The sequence below is a fragment of the Coenobita brevimanus genome, chromosome 22 (assembly GCF_032717465.1).
Source record: "Coenobita brevimanus isolate Jiangsu-jjx chromosome 22, ASM3271746v2, whole genome shotgun sequence".
Taxonomy (NCBI): domain Eukaryota; kingdom Metazoa; phylum Arthropoda; class Malacostraca; order Decapoda; family Coenobitidae; genus Coenobita; species Coenobita brevimanus.
This window is the reverse complement of record NC_136975.1, coordinates 32321089-32336808: the sequence shown is the minus strand read 5'-3', so window position 1 is coordinate 32336808 and position 15720 is coordinate 32321089. Positions and strand designations below refer to the sequence as shown.

Below are 15720 nucleotides of genomic sequence, written 5' to 3'. Positions count from 1 at the left end.
AAGCCAAAGGTGGCTGTTGTGTATACATACGCAACGACTTATCTTGCTCTCGTGTTCCTGAACTTGATTCTTCTGAATTCTCCACTCTCTGGCTTCGGCTTTCCTGTCATTCTCTGACTAAATATATCTGTGCTGTTTACTTATCCCCTAATTCTACTGACTATCAAAAATTCTTCAACTATCTTACTTCTACGATGGAACACATTCTGTCCATTTCTCCTTTCTCTGAAATCTCCATTCTTGGAGATTTCAATGTTCACCACCACCTTTGGCTCTCCTCTCCTTTCACGGATCCACCTGGTGAACAAGCCTACATCTTTTCTATCCTTAATGACCTAGAGCAGCTTGTACAGCACCCTACCCGTATCCCTGACCGCCTTGGAGAGAGCTCCAACATACTTGACCTCTTCCTCACAACTAATCCTTCTGCTTACTCTGTTAATCTTTTCTCTCCGTTGGGCTCCTCCAATCACAACCTTATTACCTTAACCTGTCCTATCGCTCCAGTACGGCCTGCGGACCCTCCAGGGAAACGTCGTCTCTGGCATTTTGGAGCCGCGGACTGGGAGGCCCTCAGGCAGTACTTCTTTGATTTTCCCTGGAATGATTATTGCTTCCATGGCCGTGAGCCATCTGAGTGTGCCTTGCGCATTACGGAGATTATTCTCTCGGGCATGGATGCATACATTCCTTTCTCATATCCTTTGACTAACGCAAGAAAGCCTTGGTTTAATCACGCTTGTTCTAATGCTGTCCGCAACAAGGAGAAGGCCTACAAAAGGTACCGGAGCCAACCCACCCCTGAATCACATAATCTTTACGTTTCTGCCCGGAATCGTGCTAAGTCTGTTCTTCGCTCTACTAAAAATAATTTCATCCATACTAAATGCTCTCAACTCTCCAACTCGAATTCTTCCCGCTCCTTCTGGCACCTTGCCAAAAATCTTTCTAACAACTTTACCTCATCATCCTTCCCTCCTCTTTTCTACTCTGATGGTTCTGTAGCTATTTCTTCTACTGATAAAGCAGATCTCTTTGCACAGACTTTCTCCTCCAATTCCACCTTAGACGATTCCGGTGCTGTTCCTCCATCACTTCGACCCTCTGACTTCCTCAAGGCTGACATTAAAATTTCTTCAGTTGATGTATTTTCTGCCATTACTGGCCTCAGTACTAACAAGGCATATGGGCCTGATGGGGTCCCTCCTGTTGTTCTCAAAAACTGTGCTTCTGTGCTTACACCCTGCCTAGGCAAACTATTTCGCCTTTGTCTGTCAACTTGTACCTTTCCTTCTTGCTGGAAGTTTGCTCTCATTCAGCCAGTCCCAAAGAAGGGTGACCACTCCCAACCCTCCAACTATCGTCCAATTGCTTTAACGTCCTGTATTTCAAAAGTTTTCGAGTCAATTCTTAATAGAAAAATTTTAAGGCATTTTTCCTATCACAACCTTCTTTCCGATCGTCAGTATGGGTTCCGTCAGGGACGCTCCACTGGCGATCTTCTCACCTACCTTTCAGACTCCTGGTCATCCTCCTTTCGGGACTTTGGCAAAAGCTTTGCCATTGCACTTGACATCTCAAAGGCTTTCGATCGAGTCTGGCATAAATCTTTAATTTCCAAACTGCCCTCCTACGGTTTCTATCCTTCTATCTGTGCCTTCATCGCTAGCTTCCTTTCTGGTCGTTCTATAGCTGCTGTCGTAGACGGCCATCGTTCTTCTCCTAGATCTATCAACAGTGGTGTTCCTCAGGGCTCTGTCCTATCACCAACTCTCTTCCTTTTATTCATCAATGATCTTCTAAGCTGTACATCTAACCCTATCCACTCATACGCTGATGACTCCACCCTTCACCTTTCCATTCGGTTCCCGCAACGCCCATCTCAACAGTTACTTCAAGAAACAAGGGATGAGGCTATGGCACACCTAATGTCTGACTTGGCTCATATCTCTGACTGGGGTAAAAATAATATGGTTGTCTTTAATGCAGCTAAGACTCAGTTCTTACACCTATCAACCCGACAAAATCTTCCACAGGTATACCCACTAATGTTTAATAATATTCTGATTAATCCTGCATCATCCTTGAACATGCTTGGGGTTTCATTTACTCGGGACTTATCTTGGAAAGATCATATTACATCTCTTGTAAAATCTGCTTCCAAGAGATTGGGTGTGCTAAGCCGACTCCACTCTTTCTTTACCCCTGCACAATTGTTGACTCTATACAGGGGTTTTATCCGCCCCTGTGTGGAGTACAACTCTCATGTGTGGGGAGGCTCCCCACATACAGCTCTTCTCAATAGGGTGGAGTCAAAGGCTTTTCGTCTCATTAATTCTCCTCCTCTTACTGACTCCCTTCAACCTCTGTCTCTTCGCCGCACTGTTGCATCTTTATCTCTTTTCTATCGCTACTTTAATGGTCACTGCTCCTCTGAACTGTCTGCTTGCATTCCTCCACCTCTACGACGGGCGCGTAGCACCCGTCTGGCAGCAAACTCTCATCCCTTTTCTGTCCAACTCTCTAATGCAAGAGTTAACCGTTACTCCCAGTCTTTCATTTATGCAACAGGTCAGCTCTGGAACTGTCTCCCTCTGTCTGTATTTCCTTCTGCCTATGATCTCCAGTCTTTCAAACGTAGTGTGTCCAGGCATCTCAAAATGATCGGATCTTGAATTTGGCTCTCTATTGTATTTTGTTTTTCTCTTGGAGGGAACTGTTACTGCGGGCTCATGCCTTTGGTTCCTTCTTCCTCGCATAAAAAAAAAAAAAAAAAAAAAAAAAAATTCCCATTTTCCACTTGTAGTGAGCAAGTTTTAGCAGCACACTGGTAAGAGGCTTCCTCCTCAAGTTTCACTGGGCAAGAACACATAAACAAGTCACAGTGACACAACCAGCATCCAGTAACAAAACTGGCAACTCCACTGACTGTAAACATAAATGTGGGATTTATGTCATCTAACATTGGTTTACAAAGACATCAACAATTTGGAAGGTCATCATGCCTAGTAAAAAGGCAAAGACAGAGGGCAGATGTCATGAGGCGCTTTGCTGCGGTACTCATCTCAATAACCTAGATCAAGCTTTTGGTGGATTATTCACCCACTATGCTGGGACACAAGACCACTACATAATCCAGGTTACAACAGCTAACCTTTCCTAAATATTACCTTTGGTACTCATTTTACCTACCAGCCCATACTGAGTGGATGGGCACCAGAGTCCAGTGGTGCCAGCTGCCTACACCAGGATTAGACCCTGCAACTACTGGGGTGACAGCTTTGTACCTAGCACTGTTAACTGCTCTCATCAATTCTTAATAAATATTTTTAATGCCTGCATCATGTTGAAAATGGCTTGAAGTTTCTTCCTGAAGGACACTCCCAACTTTGTTTGCTAGGAGTAAAATATGGGATTGTGACCTTGCAGATTATTTTTCAACTTTCATCACAGATTTTAGTGCAATGAGATACCAATAAAACAGCATATTTTCAAGTCTGGGTCTGCCAGTTTTTACAACAATATCTCTCACAGAATAGACAGAACAAATGTTAAGACTTGGATTTCAAGGGTCACTGCGGCAAAAATATATTCTTGTACAAGCCGAAAGTACTACAGTGCAGTTCCCTAAATCTGAATTCCATATTTGCAAAAATAAGATCATTTCAAAAGAATTTTGAAGGATTCAGTCCACTGGATTTTTTTTTTTTTTTTTAAGAATATGTTTATCTCCCCCCAAAAAACTCCTGGTTTAGTTTCCAGCATGGCTACTATATCGACAAAGTGCTGCAGCAGTCTACAGTCACCCAAACTAGCTCAGGTTGGGTATGCTTGAACTATGAGGTTTATTAATTTCTTTTTTTTTACCTGTTATTTTGTCCTCAAGGGCAAAATACTGCCAATGTTTATTTTGTAATATTTATGCCTGAACCATCAACACCAAGACTGGAAGAAATTGTAGCATAGATATATGATTACTTAGGGGAATAGCAACATGGTGAATGTCTGTACTAATGGCAATAATATTGTGATAAGTGGTAGCAACCATCATCCACTCACATGATGTAATGCTGCCTACTATTTCCTTCCTCTTTCTCATTCTAAGTCTGTCCTCCCCTCCCCTCTTCACTTCTCTCATTCTTTCTTGTCACTTTTTATTACTCTTCTTTCCATCTCGGGTGGCTCTACACTGAATGATAAGCTTGTTTCCTGTAACCAGGAACACATTTACGATGCTGGAAGGTAACAAATTACGGGATGAAGTGAAGTCTGCTATGGTGCACCTGTACACCACATGGAGGGACACAAATGTAGCATCCATCCAGGAACCAAACCTCCAACATTTCCCTGGGCCTCACCCTGGCGAAGCACTGTGAGAATACAAGGAACATCAGTTCACTGCATGAGAGAGTCCTGAAGGGGCAGCTGCTTGCTTGTGACTGATGGGTCTGCTCAGCCAGACAGACTGGGGTTGATCAACAACAACAACAACAACTGGCAGTAATAACAGAGAATTCCAGTTTTCCCAAAACTTCAAATTTCTGGAAGCCTCTTGATCCCAACCATTTTGGATGCACTGTACATACAGGCAGTTTATTCTTGATGTAAGTTCCAAACCAAGACTCAGAGCACACACAGACTGGAAGGTGAACATGGTACCCACTGAGTCACAATGACAGTGTACAGTATTGTATTATCTTTTCAATAGGTTTAGAAAAGGATAGCACATACAACTAAAGTATAACCATCCTTTATACAATTTCAGAAAGGATAGCTTAGTGTACCATGCTATTCATTTATTAAGTCAAGAATCTTAATAAAAATAATATGTGGTGCTGCAGTTGTCAAGATTTAAAACTAAAGATTGTCATTTAAGTAATCAGTTGCAGGCTGTACCATAATATGCTTACTTAAGAGTACTTATTTATCAAGTTAAGATGTTTGTTCATCCATCCATCATCCAATCCAATGGTGCCCCATGAGAAGCATAGGAGCCCAGGACTAGGCAAGTTGGTCCTAACATTTAAGATAACAGTGACCAGCCTCACTCATCCCTGAGTGGCATTACATGAGCAATAAACCCCAACCACCCCTTGGATATAAACCCGCACTGACTCAATCCCGTCGGAGTGCCTGAATTACTCACTAAACCACCAGGTGCCATAATTTGGTCATATGTTCACCACCCAGCATGGTAAATGATTTCCTGGTGTACAGGAAATCATTTGGCTTGTCACTCTGTGTAGAGTCACCCACAGGCAGAAGGCAGAGGAAAGAATGAAGGAAAGAAAGATAGAAGAGGGAGTGTGAAATCACCTGTACCAAAAGAGTATGTATAAAGTACCTTATGTCCTTAATTGTGTAAAAAAGTAGCCACCTATGCCAGATAAAAACTCAGTGAATTTCATTTTTCACTTTCAAATATTACTGTAGCTGATGCTAGACAATTTGGTCCAGTTAAGGAAGATTACTAGCACCTAAAAGGTGAAAAGAATCATCATGGTTAGAATATTTCTTTGATACATAATTCAGGTGAGCAACAGGATTATCTTTCACATCTTCAAAAAAATACCCATCTTATCTGGTAATCAGGTTCAAACTACAGCATCCTCTGTCAGCTTCTCTTTGGGTTTCTATGGTGTTTGTGCCTATATTTCTGCTTAGCTCCATCTCCCCCTTCCCTCCCCCAGAGACTCGGAAGGGGAAGCAAGCTCGGCCAAAGTGCAAGTCTTGGACCCCACTGTGGCTCTCATGGGCAGCTCTGACCCCCCAACAATCCCTCCCCACAACCCAGAGCCCACTACACCTCCCACTGTCACCCGTCCCCAGCCCTCACCACAGCCCCGACCCAAGCCTTTGTCCCACCCTCAGCCTCACTTACAACCACAGCCCCTTCCTCCACCTACAAGTTCTCCACCTCCTCCTGCTATACCTCCTGGAGTGACAGCATCCACTACCCGTATGTCAACCTCCACCTCCTCCTCTGTGACAGCAGCCTACTCCTTCCCACCCCTGCCTTTCACTGTCAGCCGTACCTCCACCTCCGTCTCGGCATCCTCCAGGGTGCGCATCCAAACTCCCCTGGCACAGATCTCATTAGATCAGGGGGTAGATCACTCCATCTTGCCTGCTCCCCATCTACGCCCCTCCCTCCTGCGTCTGGCAGCCGAAGCACAGAATGCAGCACAGGCGGCCAAAATTCTGGACGACCACAACCCCAACTCGACCCCTGCAGTCACTGTACAAACACCTGCTAACTTCCAAGATGTGCCTCGTCTCTCTGTATTTCATCTTGACACCTCCAAGGCCCCTACTGCTACTGCTGAGACTTCCCTTCATAGACAAAAGAGACAGCTGACATCTCTAGCTAAAAGTTTCTCTCCTTCACCTTCACTTGAGCCTGATGCTTTACCACATTCTGACTCCACTATTTCCTCTCGACCTACTAACACAGACCTCGTACAGCCTTCACAAAGTGGCACACATAGGACAACTTCCAGAGGTCGAAAAAGGTTTAGGCAACCCAATACTGGCAACCAGCCAACCCCCAGATTACAACCAACCACCAAACCACAGCCACAACCAGTTGTAAGAACTCATTCCAAAAGCCCTGTACAGAATACTAACTTTAGAGGTAGATCACAAGGTCAGACCCTATCTAGGCAGATAACTGGTTTACCTAACCTAAGAAAGTCCGATGTCCAGTTTAGACTTAGCCAACATTTTGAACCAGTAATGAATACAGAAAGAGCTAGCTCTGTAAATACTGGCAGTAATAATCAGGCAGCACCCAGGCAGCAGGTAAATAATCATGTTTCATTCACAACCAGTTCACAACAGAGACGTACACACCACCTAATTCCTGTACCGGATCAAATACCATTAGCTGAATCTGAGAGAGAAATATCCAGGCTTCCACATTCAGTCAGATCACAGGAGGCAGTAAGACAGAGACCAGTAACGTCAACCATCATTCAAAAAGGTACGTCGAATTTACATCAGGTTCCCCCCTTGACCCCTGACATGGCTCTGTCTACCACAGCCAAACCCATTCAACTACCTCCAACAGTCCTGACAGCTGAATTCCCCTCTGACAGCCACATCAGGGTAATTGACGAGGGTGAAGTGAGACAGGGGACACTAGACGCAGTCCAGACTGTCGACACCCCAACTGCAACCACGACCACAACACCAGCACCTCCCTTTGTCTTCCCTGAAACCAGCTTCACTTGTGTGGACAAGATTCCAGGAGGACTGTATGCTGATGTGGAGACAGGGTGCACTGTGTTCCATATCTGCTCTGTGGAACCAAACTCAGGGTTAGTAATTTCAAGCTATTTCTCTTATATGTTTGAACCATGACTGTAGTACTGTATATTTAAAGCACTGTTATGCATGAAAATACAGTACAGTATTTTGAAAGTCATCAGAATACTTACATAGGCCAACAAGTTATACTACTTCATTACAAAAATAAATTATACTTATGTAATAATTTTATACTTCCAGCATTCAGACAGGACTGTACATTGATTCATGACTCTACTCACTGTAATGACTTTCATTTCATACCATATATGTTTAAAATGGAAATACAGTATTCCCTCGATTATCCAGCACAACAGAGCAAAAGGCTTGTTGGAGTAATGGCTCCACCCACATAATGAACTTCTTCCCTGGCCCTCTTTCATACATAACCTAACTTTTAAACCCAGTGTAAAAGGCCATTACAGTATATCAAACAACACTTGTTCCTGTTGTTTAACACTACTCTACCTGGTCAAGCAGACCTATAAACCACAGCCAAGCAATTACCATAGCCAAGTAGACCCTTCAACTACAAACAAGCAATCACCACTGCAGGGCCATAAAAAAAAATATGAAAAACCTGTTACACAAGAAAAATGCAGTGGCTGCACAAAACAAAATGGTAAAATGGAATAAAATCAAGGTAAAACAGAATAAAATCATGGTTCAGTACAGTAGGCTAGAATAAAACCAATGTCAACACTCATGATTCGATCATCCTGCACCAATCTTCTAAATAGTCAGCACTACCCTCTTCGTTTTCCCTGGGGGAGGGGCCATCATCGCACACCCTAGGAAGAGGCATGCAAGGAATAGCAAGACCTGAAGCAGGTAGGAAACAACCACAAAAGCCACCAAGTGCGCCGCCATAACAGCTGTCCAAGAACACTCGCCACGCAGGAACTGAGAACAACCAAGGAGGTCTCTAGCAGATGCTGGGAAAACTTCCCAGCCAGATAGGGTGGCACCACCGGGCTATTCCTGCCCAGCTGGACGAAAATGTTTGCGTGGCCATAATTTCCACCCAGATGCATGCATTTTGCTGGAGAAAATGGAAAAATGTAAGGATAACGGTTCTGAACAGTCAGATCACTGCATCAGGGTAATGGATTGTCTGGGTAATGAATGTCTGGTTAATACAGGGATTTTTTTTATTTTTTAATGCGAGGAAGAAGGAACCAAAGGCTGAACCTACATGAATGGTCCTTCCAAGAAAAAAACAAAAATAACTTTAAAAAGTGCCAAATTCAAGATCCATTCATTTTGAGATGCCTGGACACACTGCGTTTGAAAGACTGGAGATCATAGGAAGTAGGAAATACAGACAGAGGGAGACAGTTCCAGAGTTGACCTGTTGCATAAATGAAAGACTAGGAGAAACAGTTAACTCTTGCATTAGAGAGCTGGACAGAAAAGGGATGATAGTTTGTTGCTAGACAGGTGCTACACGCCCGTCGTAGAGGTAGAGGGATGCAAGCAGACAGTTCAGAGGAGCAGTGACCATTGAAGTAGCGACAGAAAAGAGATAAAGAGTGCGACAAAGAGACAGAGGTTGAAGGGAGCCAGTAAGAGGAGGAGAGTTGATGAGACGAATAGCCTTTGACTCCACCCTATTGAGAAGAGCTGTATGTGGGGAGACTCCCCACACGTGAGAGTTGTACCCTAAACAGGGGTGAATAAAACCCGTGTATAAAGTCAACAACTGTGCTGGGGTAAAGAAGGCACAGAGTTGGCTTAGCACACCTAATCTCTTGGAAGCAGATTTCACAAGAGATGCAATATGATCTTTCCAAGATAAGTTCCATGTGAATGAAACCCCAAGCATGTTCAAGGATGATGAAGGACTGAGCTGGATATTATTAAACATCAGTGGGTACTCCTGTGGAAGATTTTGACGGGTTGATAGGCGTAAAAGAGTTAAATATACTTAAATATACTTTATGTCATGTATATGGTAACAAATACTGCCTACTCACAACAATCGCTGATGTATCATATAACATGATACACTGTATACAGTGGCCTCACATCCAGTATGGTAATTAGATTAGACTACACTACTGTATCTGGACTAATTCCATACTGGACAAATAATAAACCTTATGGGGAAAATTATGAAGATCATACAAAACTCTAATTTGAATCCCTACAATGTTGTAAACAATAACAGGCAAACACACAAAATTACAATCTGACATGAAGAATAAGGGCAGGTAGCACGTTATGGTGTTAGCATGCCAGAGGGCACAAGGACATTGATGATCAGTGACGTTACCCCTCCTGGTCGATGCATATTCTCATTGGCTGTGGCACTTCTGAACTTCCCATAATACCTCCCCGCCCCATAAAAAAAAAAAAAACAAAAAAAAAAAACTTTCATGCACATCTGTTGAAGCAAATTGTACTAATGTTAGTTTTCTGTATTAAACTTTTTTTTAACTGAATATTTTGAGTGTCCACCATATTAAAGGTAATTAGCATTGAAGAAATGTGTGTTGGACAAGAGGTCACTGTATAATATTCAGAATTTCCTTACAGAAGAACATATAAATAAACAAAAAGCATGATAATTATAAATTGAACTAACATGCAGTGGACTGGCTGGACTACAAGATGATAATATAAAGTCCTCTATTTATGATTATACTTACATTAATACTACATTAGTAGTTCCCTCCACAGGCAGGTCGACAAGCTCTCTCAAAAACATAATGCAGCTTTTTGCAAAGCCAAAAAGTCATTTTTCACTTTTGGCTAGTTAATTTTGAAAGTACCTAGGAAGTGGCTTTAAGCTGCTCATGATACCATGCAGGCATTGGAAGTGGTTATGAGAGGAATCATCCTTGAAGGAAAGAGCCAAGGATTAGATGCAATAATTGTCTCCATTCATAATATCTCAGAAAGGATGATGACTTTCTCCCATAGATGTCAATGTCTCATTCCCTAAATAAAATAGGTGTCTTGTGTGCACTGGGAGACTGAATGGTCAGGAAGTAAAGATTATGAATGCCTTCAGATATATAAGTAGTGTGATGAGCAAAGATGGAAGTCTAAAGAATGAAGTGCATGAAATCATGAAGGAGGGATGAAAGAATGCAGGTTTACTGTTACCAATGATATGGAACAGTGAAGCAAGCAATGAAGCAAAAAAGTTGCTGCATGGCTATACTGAACAGTAGGTTTGTCTATAATGAAGCTAACTGGTCATGAGCACGAACAGTGCTAGAAGAATGGATAATCATGTTATGGAATACAAACCCTGCTGAAAAATCAGCTTATTGTCAACACACTTCCCTGTCACTCCTGATGTTCCCAAGCCTGTAGTAATTACTTCAAAATTCCCTTAAATGTACTGAACAGTGAAAAATACAGAACCATACTGTACTGTCACCTGAAGTGTGGAGGCAGATTGGCTTGGTGTGTGGATGGATCCGAGGCCAAATCGAGGCACCTACTGCCCCTCAGCATGGTCTTCTTCCCATGCCTATTCTTTCTGCCACTGCTGCTGTTGCTCTACTTCTGGCATAAACTCTCGTAGTCAGCTGTAGACACTACTGACACTGCATCATCATTTTCACTAACACTAACTTTCCCATGAATCCCTGCTGGCAGGGACTGGTGTGGTGAGATAAGGTAGCAAGTGATAACCATCTGTTTATTTTTGTTCACCATCTCCATCTGCATGTCTTCATAGTACTCCACTGCTCTGTCTATGTTTACATGCACTTCAGCCCATTTCTCTTATGATATCTTGTGAAACATTACTTGTATCATTAGTCATTTATGAGTTTCAGCAGCAGACAGGATATTGTCCAAAACACTCAAACTGCACAACCCATCACCTTCACTTTCACTTCTCTGGGGTGCTGGCTGTTCTGTTTCAAGGCTGTGTTCATCTGCAAATCTCTCCATTACAGCCTCCAGAGTCACCAGATCTGCCTCAGCCTCATTAGGCACCAACATGATCTCTTCTTCTGTCACAAACTCTCCACCTGGCAGCCTACTCACAGCTGCAACTGTCTCTTGTCACTGCCTGCAAGCACTGTACAGCTGCATCAGGCCAGAGTGCACAGATGAGGTACCGATGCTTGTCAGGCATGATTTATCATGACCTCACCCAGGCCTTCAACAGGAAGTCAAGAGTGTATCTTTTTTTTCCAAATTTCTTAGTCATCAGATTTGGACCAACAGCACTGTTATCCTCACTCTTGATATAGTCAACTTCAGCTTTGTTAACCTCACTCTCAACATTTTCAGTTTCAGCTCCGTTAACCTTACTCATGGCAATTTCAACATTTAGAAGGCCTTGACAATGACACTGGATCATTGACATCTAAGTCATGATATTCTTCACTGCCTGTAGAAATGTGTAAATCAAGATATTCTTCACTGCCTATAGAAATGTGTAAATCATGATTTCTTCACTGGCTGTAGATATCCATTAGGTCTTGCTAGGTTTCCATTTGTGGACGGACGTGATCATACAGCTTACGCTGATGCAGCTTCTTAACCATCACAACATCTTCCTGGTTGATCGGTTGCATTAAAAAATTTGTTCTTGGGGGCAGAAACATATCTTAGACAAAAGAGTACAAATCATCAAGGAAGGTAAGAGGTCCAGGGGCACTGTCAGCTTAAAGGCATTCCAAGGTTCCTGCACTTCCTCTATGCTTTGAGCACAAAGTGCCTGTCAAATCAGTCCACATACACTTGATGTCATCCACCCCTTATTAGGATACCAGTGAATGCCCGAGTCCAATACAATGTGCAGATTGTTGATGCACCAAGGAGCATCCTCCAACCCATGAAGCTTTTGTTACAGTCAGCCCTAGAAAGAAGGAACAAGCAGATAATCAACTATTATGCATCAAAATACCACAAAATCACCAACCATAAAAACATAGGTATCACAAAAAATACAAAGCAAATCAAAGGAAACATATAATTACCTCTGCCATTTTCTTTGAATGTAATCTCTTAATTATCAAGCATAATCCAGCCAACCCCCCACCCACCAGATATTGCAAAATGCCGGATATTGTGTTGGTACCCCCAATCGGCTATCCATTTGGCATTGATCTGGATAATACATCACTACCCTATGCTGTCTGTCTCAACCCTCTATCCTAAAAACATTCCTACAATATTACCCATAAGTAAAAGATTAAAATCATGCATAAAATACAATCCAGTACTGATACAGTAAACATACAGTAAACCCTTCACAAGTCGAACTATATGGGGTTCTACTCTGGTTCGAATGACCAAATTTTCCATCTTACCGAATTTTCACCCCCGAAAATAGCTAAGACAATACCTATTACTTGTCTTTTCGGCACTAAATTAAAGGAGCATATATAAATAAATAAGTTATGACAAAAAACAATTCAGTGCATTTAATATACCTTTAATTGGTAGAAAATCATTCACAGAGGCAGTACAGACCTGTTGGCAGCATGTGCTGGAAATGGATTTTCACCCCCCAAATTGCAAAGACAGTACTTATTACATGTCTTTTCAGCACTAAAGTAAAGGAGCATATACAGTATATAAATGAATAAAGAAAGAAAACAAAAATCAGTGCACCTAATTTACCTTTCGTAAGAGGCACTGCAGACCCGTCAGCAGCTTGTGTTGGAGACGGAGGAGGTGGAGTTCATAATTTAACATAACATTCAAAACTGTACCCAGTATTTACAGTATTTCACTGAACATTAAGAATTAAACTTAAATGTAATCACTATAACAGAATGCAATGTAACGCTTGCAGTAATAATACTGAACTTTAATCATGATCACTTAACATTTTTTTTTCATTTAGTCAAATTACAGTTTTCATAAACACACACACAGACATTATTCGGTGTCTGTGCCAACACTACTTGAAGTGCTGGCTATCTGAAGAGCTGTAGAAACAGAATCACTGCTGGAATCAAGGCCGACGCCTTGGCATAGGCGTAAAGAAGTCATTAATCTTCACCTGGTTCTGCTGCAAATACTGGCGATGAATAACCAAGTCTCACAACTCCCTTACATGTGTATAAAAATTTTGTGCTTTTACATCATCAACATAATCCAGCCAAGATATGACAACATCCACTGCTTCACGAACTTGGGATAATTTGTATGGATTCTTGCGTCCAACATCACTGTTCTCTTCCTCGTCGTCTCATCATCATCTTCATCTGTCTTCACAGCCACGGACTCAGCAATTTCTTCTTCTGTCTGGTGATGATACCCAGGATCATCTGCATCCATTTCAAGCCACTGGATGACATCATTAATATTCTTCTCACTGACTTTTTGCATAACTTCAAGATAATCTGAGACTTCAAAGCCAGTGAAATCAGGCAAGCAGCAGACTGGCAGCCACACGTCTGCCTGGCGCCACCTTTGTCCCCCTGCCTCTGCATCTCGCCCTACTTACAAACGTGGTCTCGGCCTGAGTACAGCTCACTGAAGATTCCATCTTCCAAAAGTCTGACTTATGAAGGGTTTACTGTAATACAGTAGGACAGTACCGTACATAATATAGTATAATCAGTCATACTCACCCAGTGTTGGCACTGTCACAAAAGCCATGAACTCAGCCATCACACAAAACTGGGGTACAGCAGTCAGAGCACTAGCACATGGCACAAGCAATTATGAGGGAATTTACAGCACTATAGCAACGAGTGAGGGACATGTGGCCACCGGCTAAGTCACAGCACTAGTGGGTAGCCACTGCAAGGGTCACAACTGCACAATGCTCGAATATGTCCTCACTTATATGGCATCCACAGGAGAGAATGAGAGAGTGATGTTAGGCTCGGTTCGTCGGTGGGCCGCTCCCACAATGCATTGCGATTGGCTGGCACGTTGCAGGGTCTGCCCCCACACTGATTGGGTCCCGTGTCTGAGCCTGATGATACACATCACTGCAGAAAAATGCACAGCACCACCAACTACTTCCCGTTTCTGAGCCAGATACTGTATTGCCTAATTTTGTCAGATATTGCAATGGGCTGGAGACTGCGACGACAGATAATTGAGAGATTACTGTATCATTTATAATCATGTGCTGTAGTTTAAAAAGGCTCCAACATGCTTGCATGCATCAACCTAGGTTACCTAATGGTGGCTGTCCACGCTGCTCAATCTCGGGCAGCCTCCCTATTCAGCCCCTTATCCCTGAGGTTATGTTTTATGATCTTGTCCAAGGCCCTTTTTGGTCTGCCTCTCATAACCCTACCCCCAACATTCACACTTCTCACCTTCCACACCCAACTGTAGTCCTCCATTCTCTAAACATGTCAAAACTATCTTAATTTACCCCTACTCATCACAATACCAATATATTTACTTTCCATCCTCCCTCTCAACTCTCTCAATCTACCCATCCTCAACATAACACCAATACATTCAGGTCCCATCCTTCCTATCAACTCTTCAGTCTCAATCCTAGCCCCCCAAGGCCTCACATTTAAGGACACACAACACATCCATTAAATCAGTGTCATTTCTGGATGCTTGAACCTATGAATATCCTCTTCTTTCACTGCCCAGGTCTCACTACCATACAGCATTACACTCCTAACACATGCCACATACAAAGATGCCTTACCATGGATGGGGAGTCCTCTCAATGTCAGGAGAGGCAAAAGCTCCCTGAACTTCCACCAATCACTCCTTACCCCAGCCACAGAGTTAGTTCCAGTCCCACCTCCAGCACATAACATGTCCCCTAATAGCAAAACTTCTCCACTTGCTCAAGAGACTCCCGGCATGATCAGTCCTTTCACGCCTGACAATCTCCGCATGATCTCCTCAGCACACTGCACACAAAAAATCAGCATGATTTCGCAGCCTACCTGTAATACCACTACATCTCTTATTCATGCTTTTATCACAAATGATGCACATGATGCAGTAAAATTCCACACCCATGCAGCAGGCTGCGCACAGTACTGCTTTGACAGTACCACCACCAGCCATAGATATCATCACTTTTGTCTAATCTACATTTATTCTCAAACCCTAATGCCTTATTCCGTCTCTCCATTTTCTAAATCTTATCATTGCCTCCCTTTCATTCTCTGCTGTCAACACCAAGTCATCAGCATACAACATCTCCAATGAGAGTTCATTTCTGAAGTCACATGGGTTTCACGCACCATGACAAACAGTAAGGGGCCCAAGACTGACCCCTGATGCACACCAACTTTCATGGAAAATTTGCCACTCAAATCTTCATTCACTCTCACCTGGGTGCGAGTGCCCACATGCATAACCATAACCACTCTAACCAGTCACTCCTCAGTCCCAAGCTTTCTTATTGCCCACTTCACCACCTCCCTAGATACTCTGTCAAAGGCCTTCTCCAAATCAATATAACCAAGCTTTCTTATTGCCCACTTCACCACCTCCCTA

The 15720-nt window shown here is 42.8% G+C and overlaps 1 protein-coding gene across 1 annotated transcript in view; it reads left to right on the top strand.

Annotated features, from left to right (window-relative positions):
- The window catches only part of LOC145392458 (uncharacterized), a 164378-nt gene that overhangs the window by 89903 nt on the left and 58755 nt on the right, over window positions 1-15720 (top strand). Inside the window, exons 5-6 of the mRNA XM_080266858.1 lie at window positions 5691-5814; window positions 5872-7319. Of these exons, the coding sequence (XP_080122984.1) occupies window positions 5691-5814; window positions 5872-7319 (1572 nt within the window). The remainder of the gene's footprint in view (window positions 1-5690; window positions 5815-5871; window positions 7320-15720) is intronic.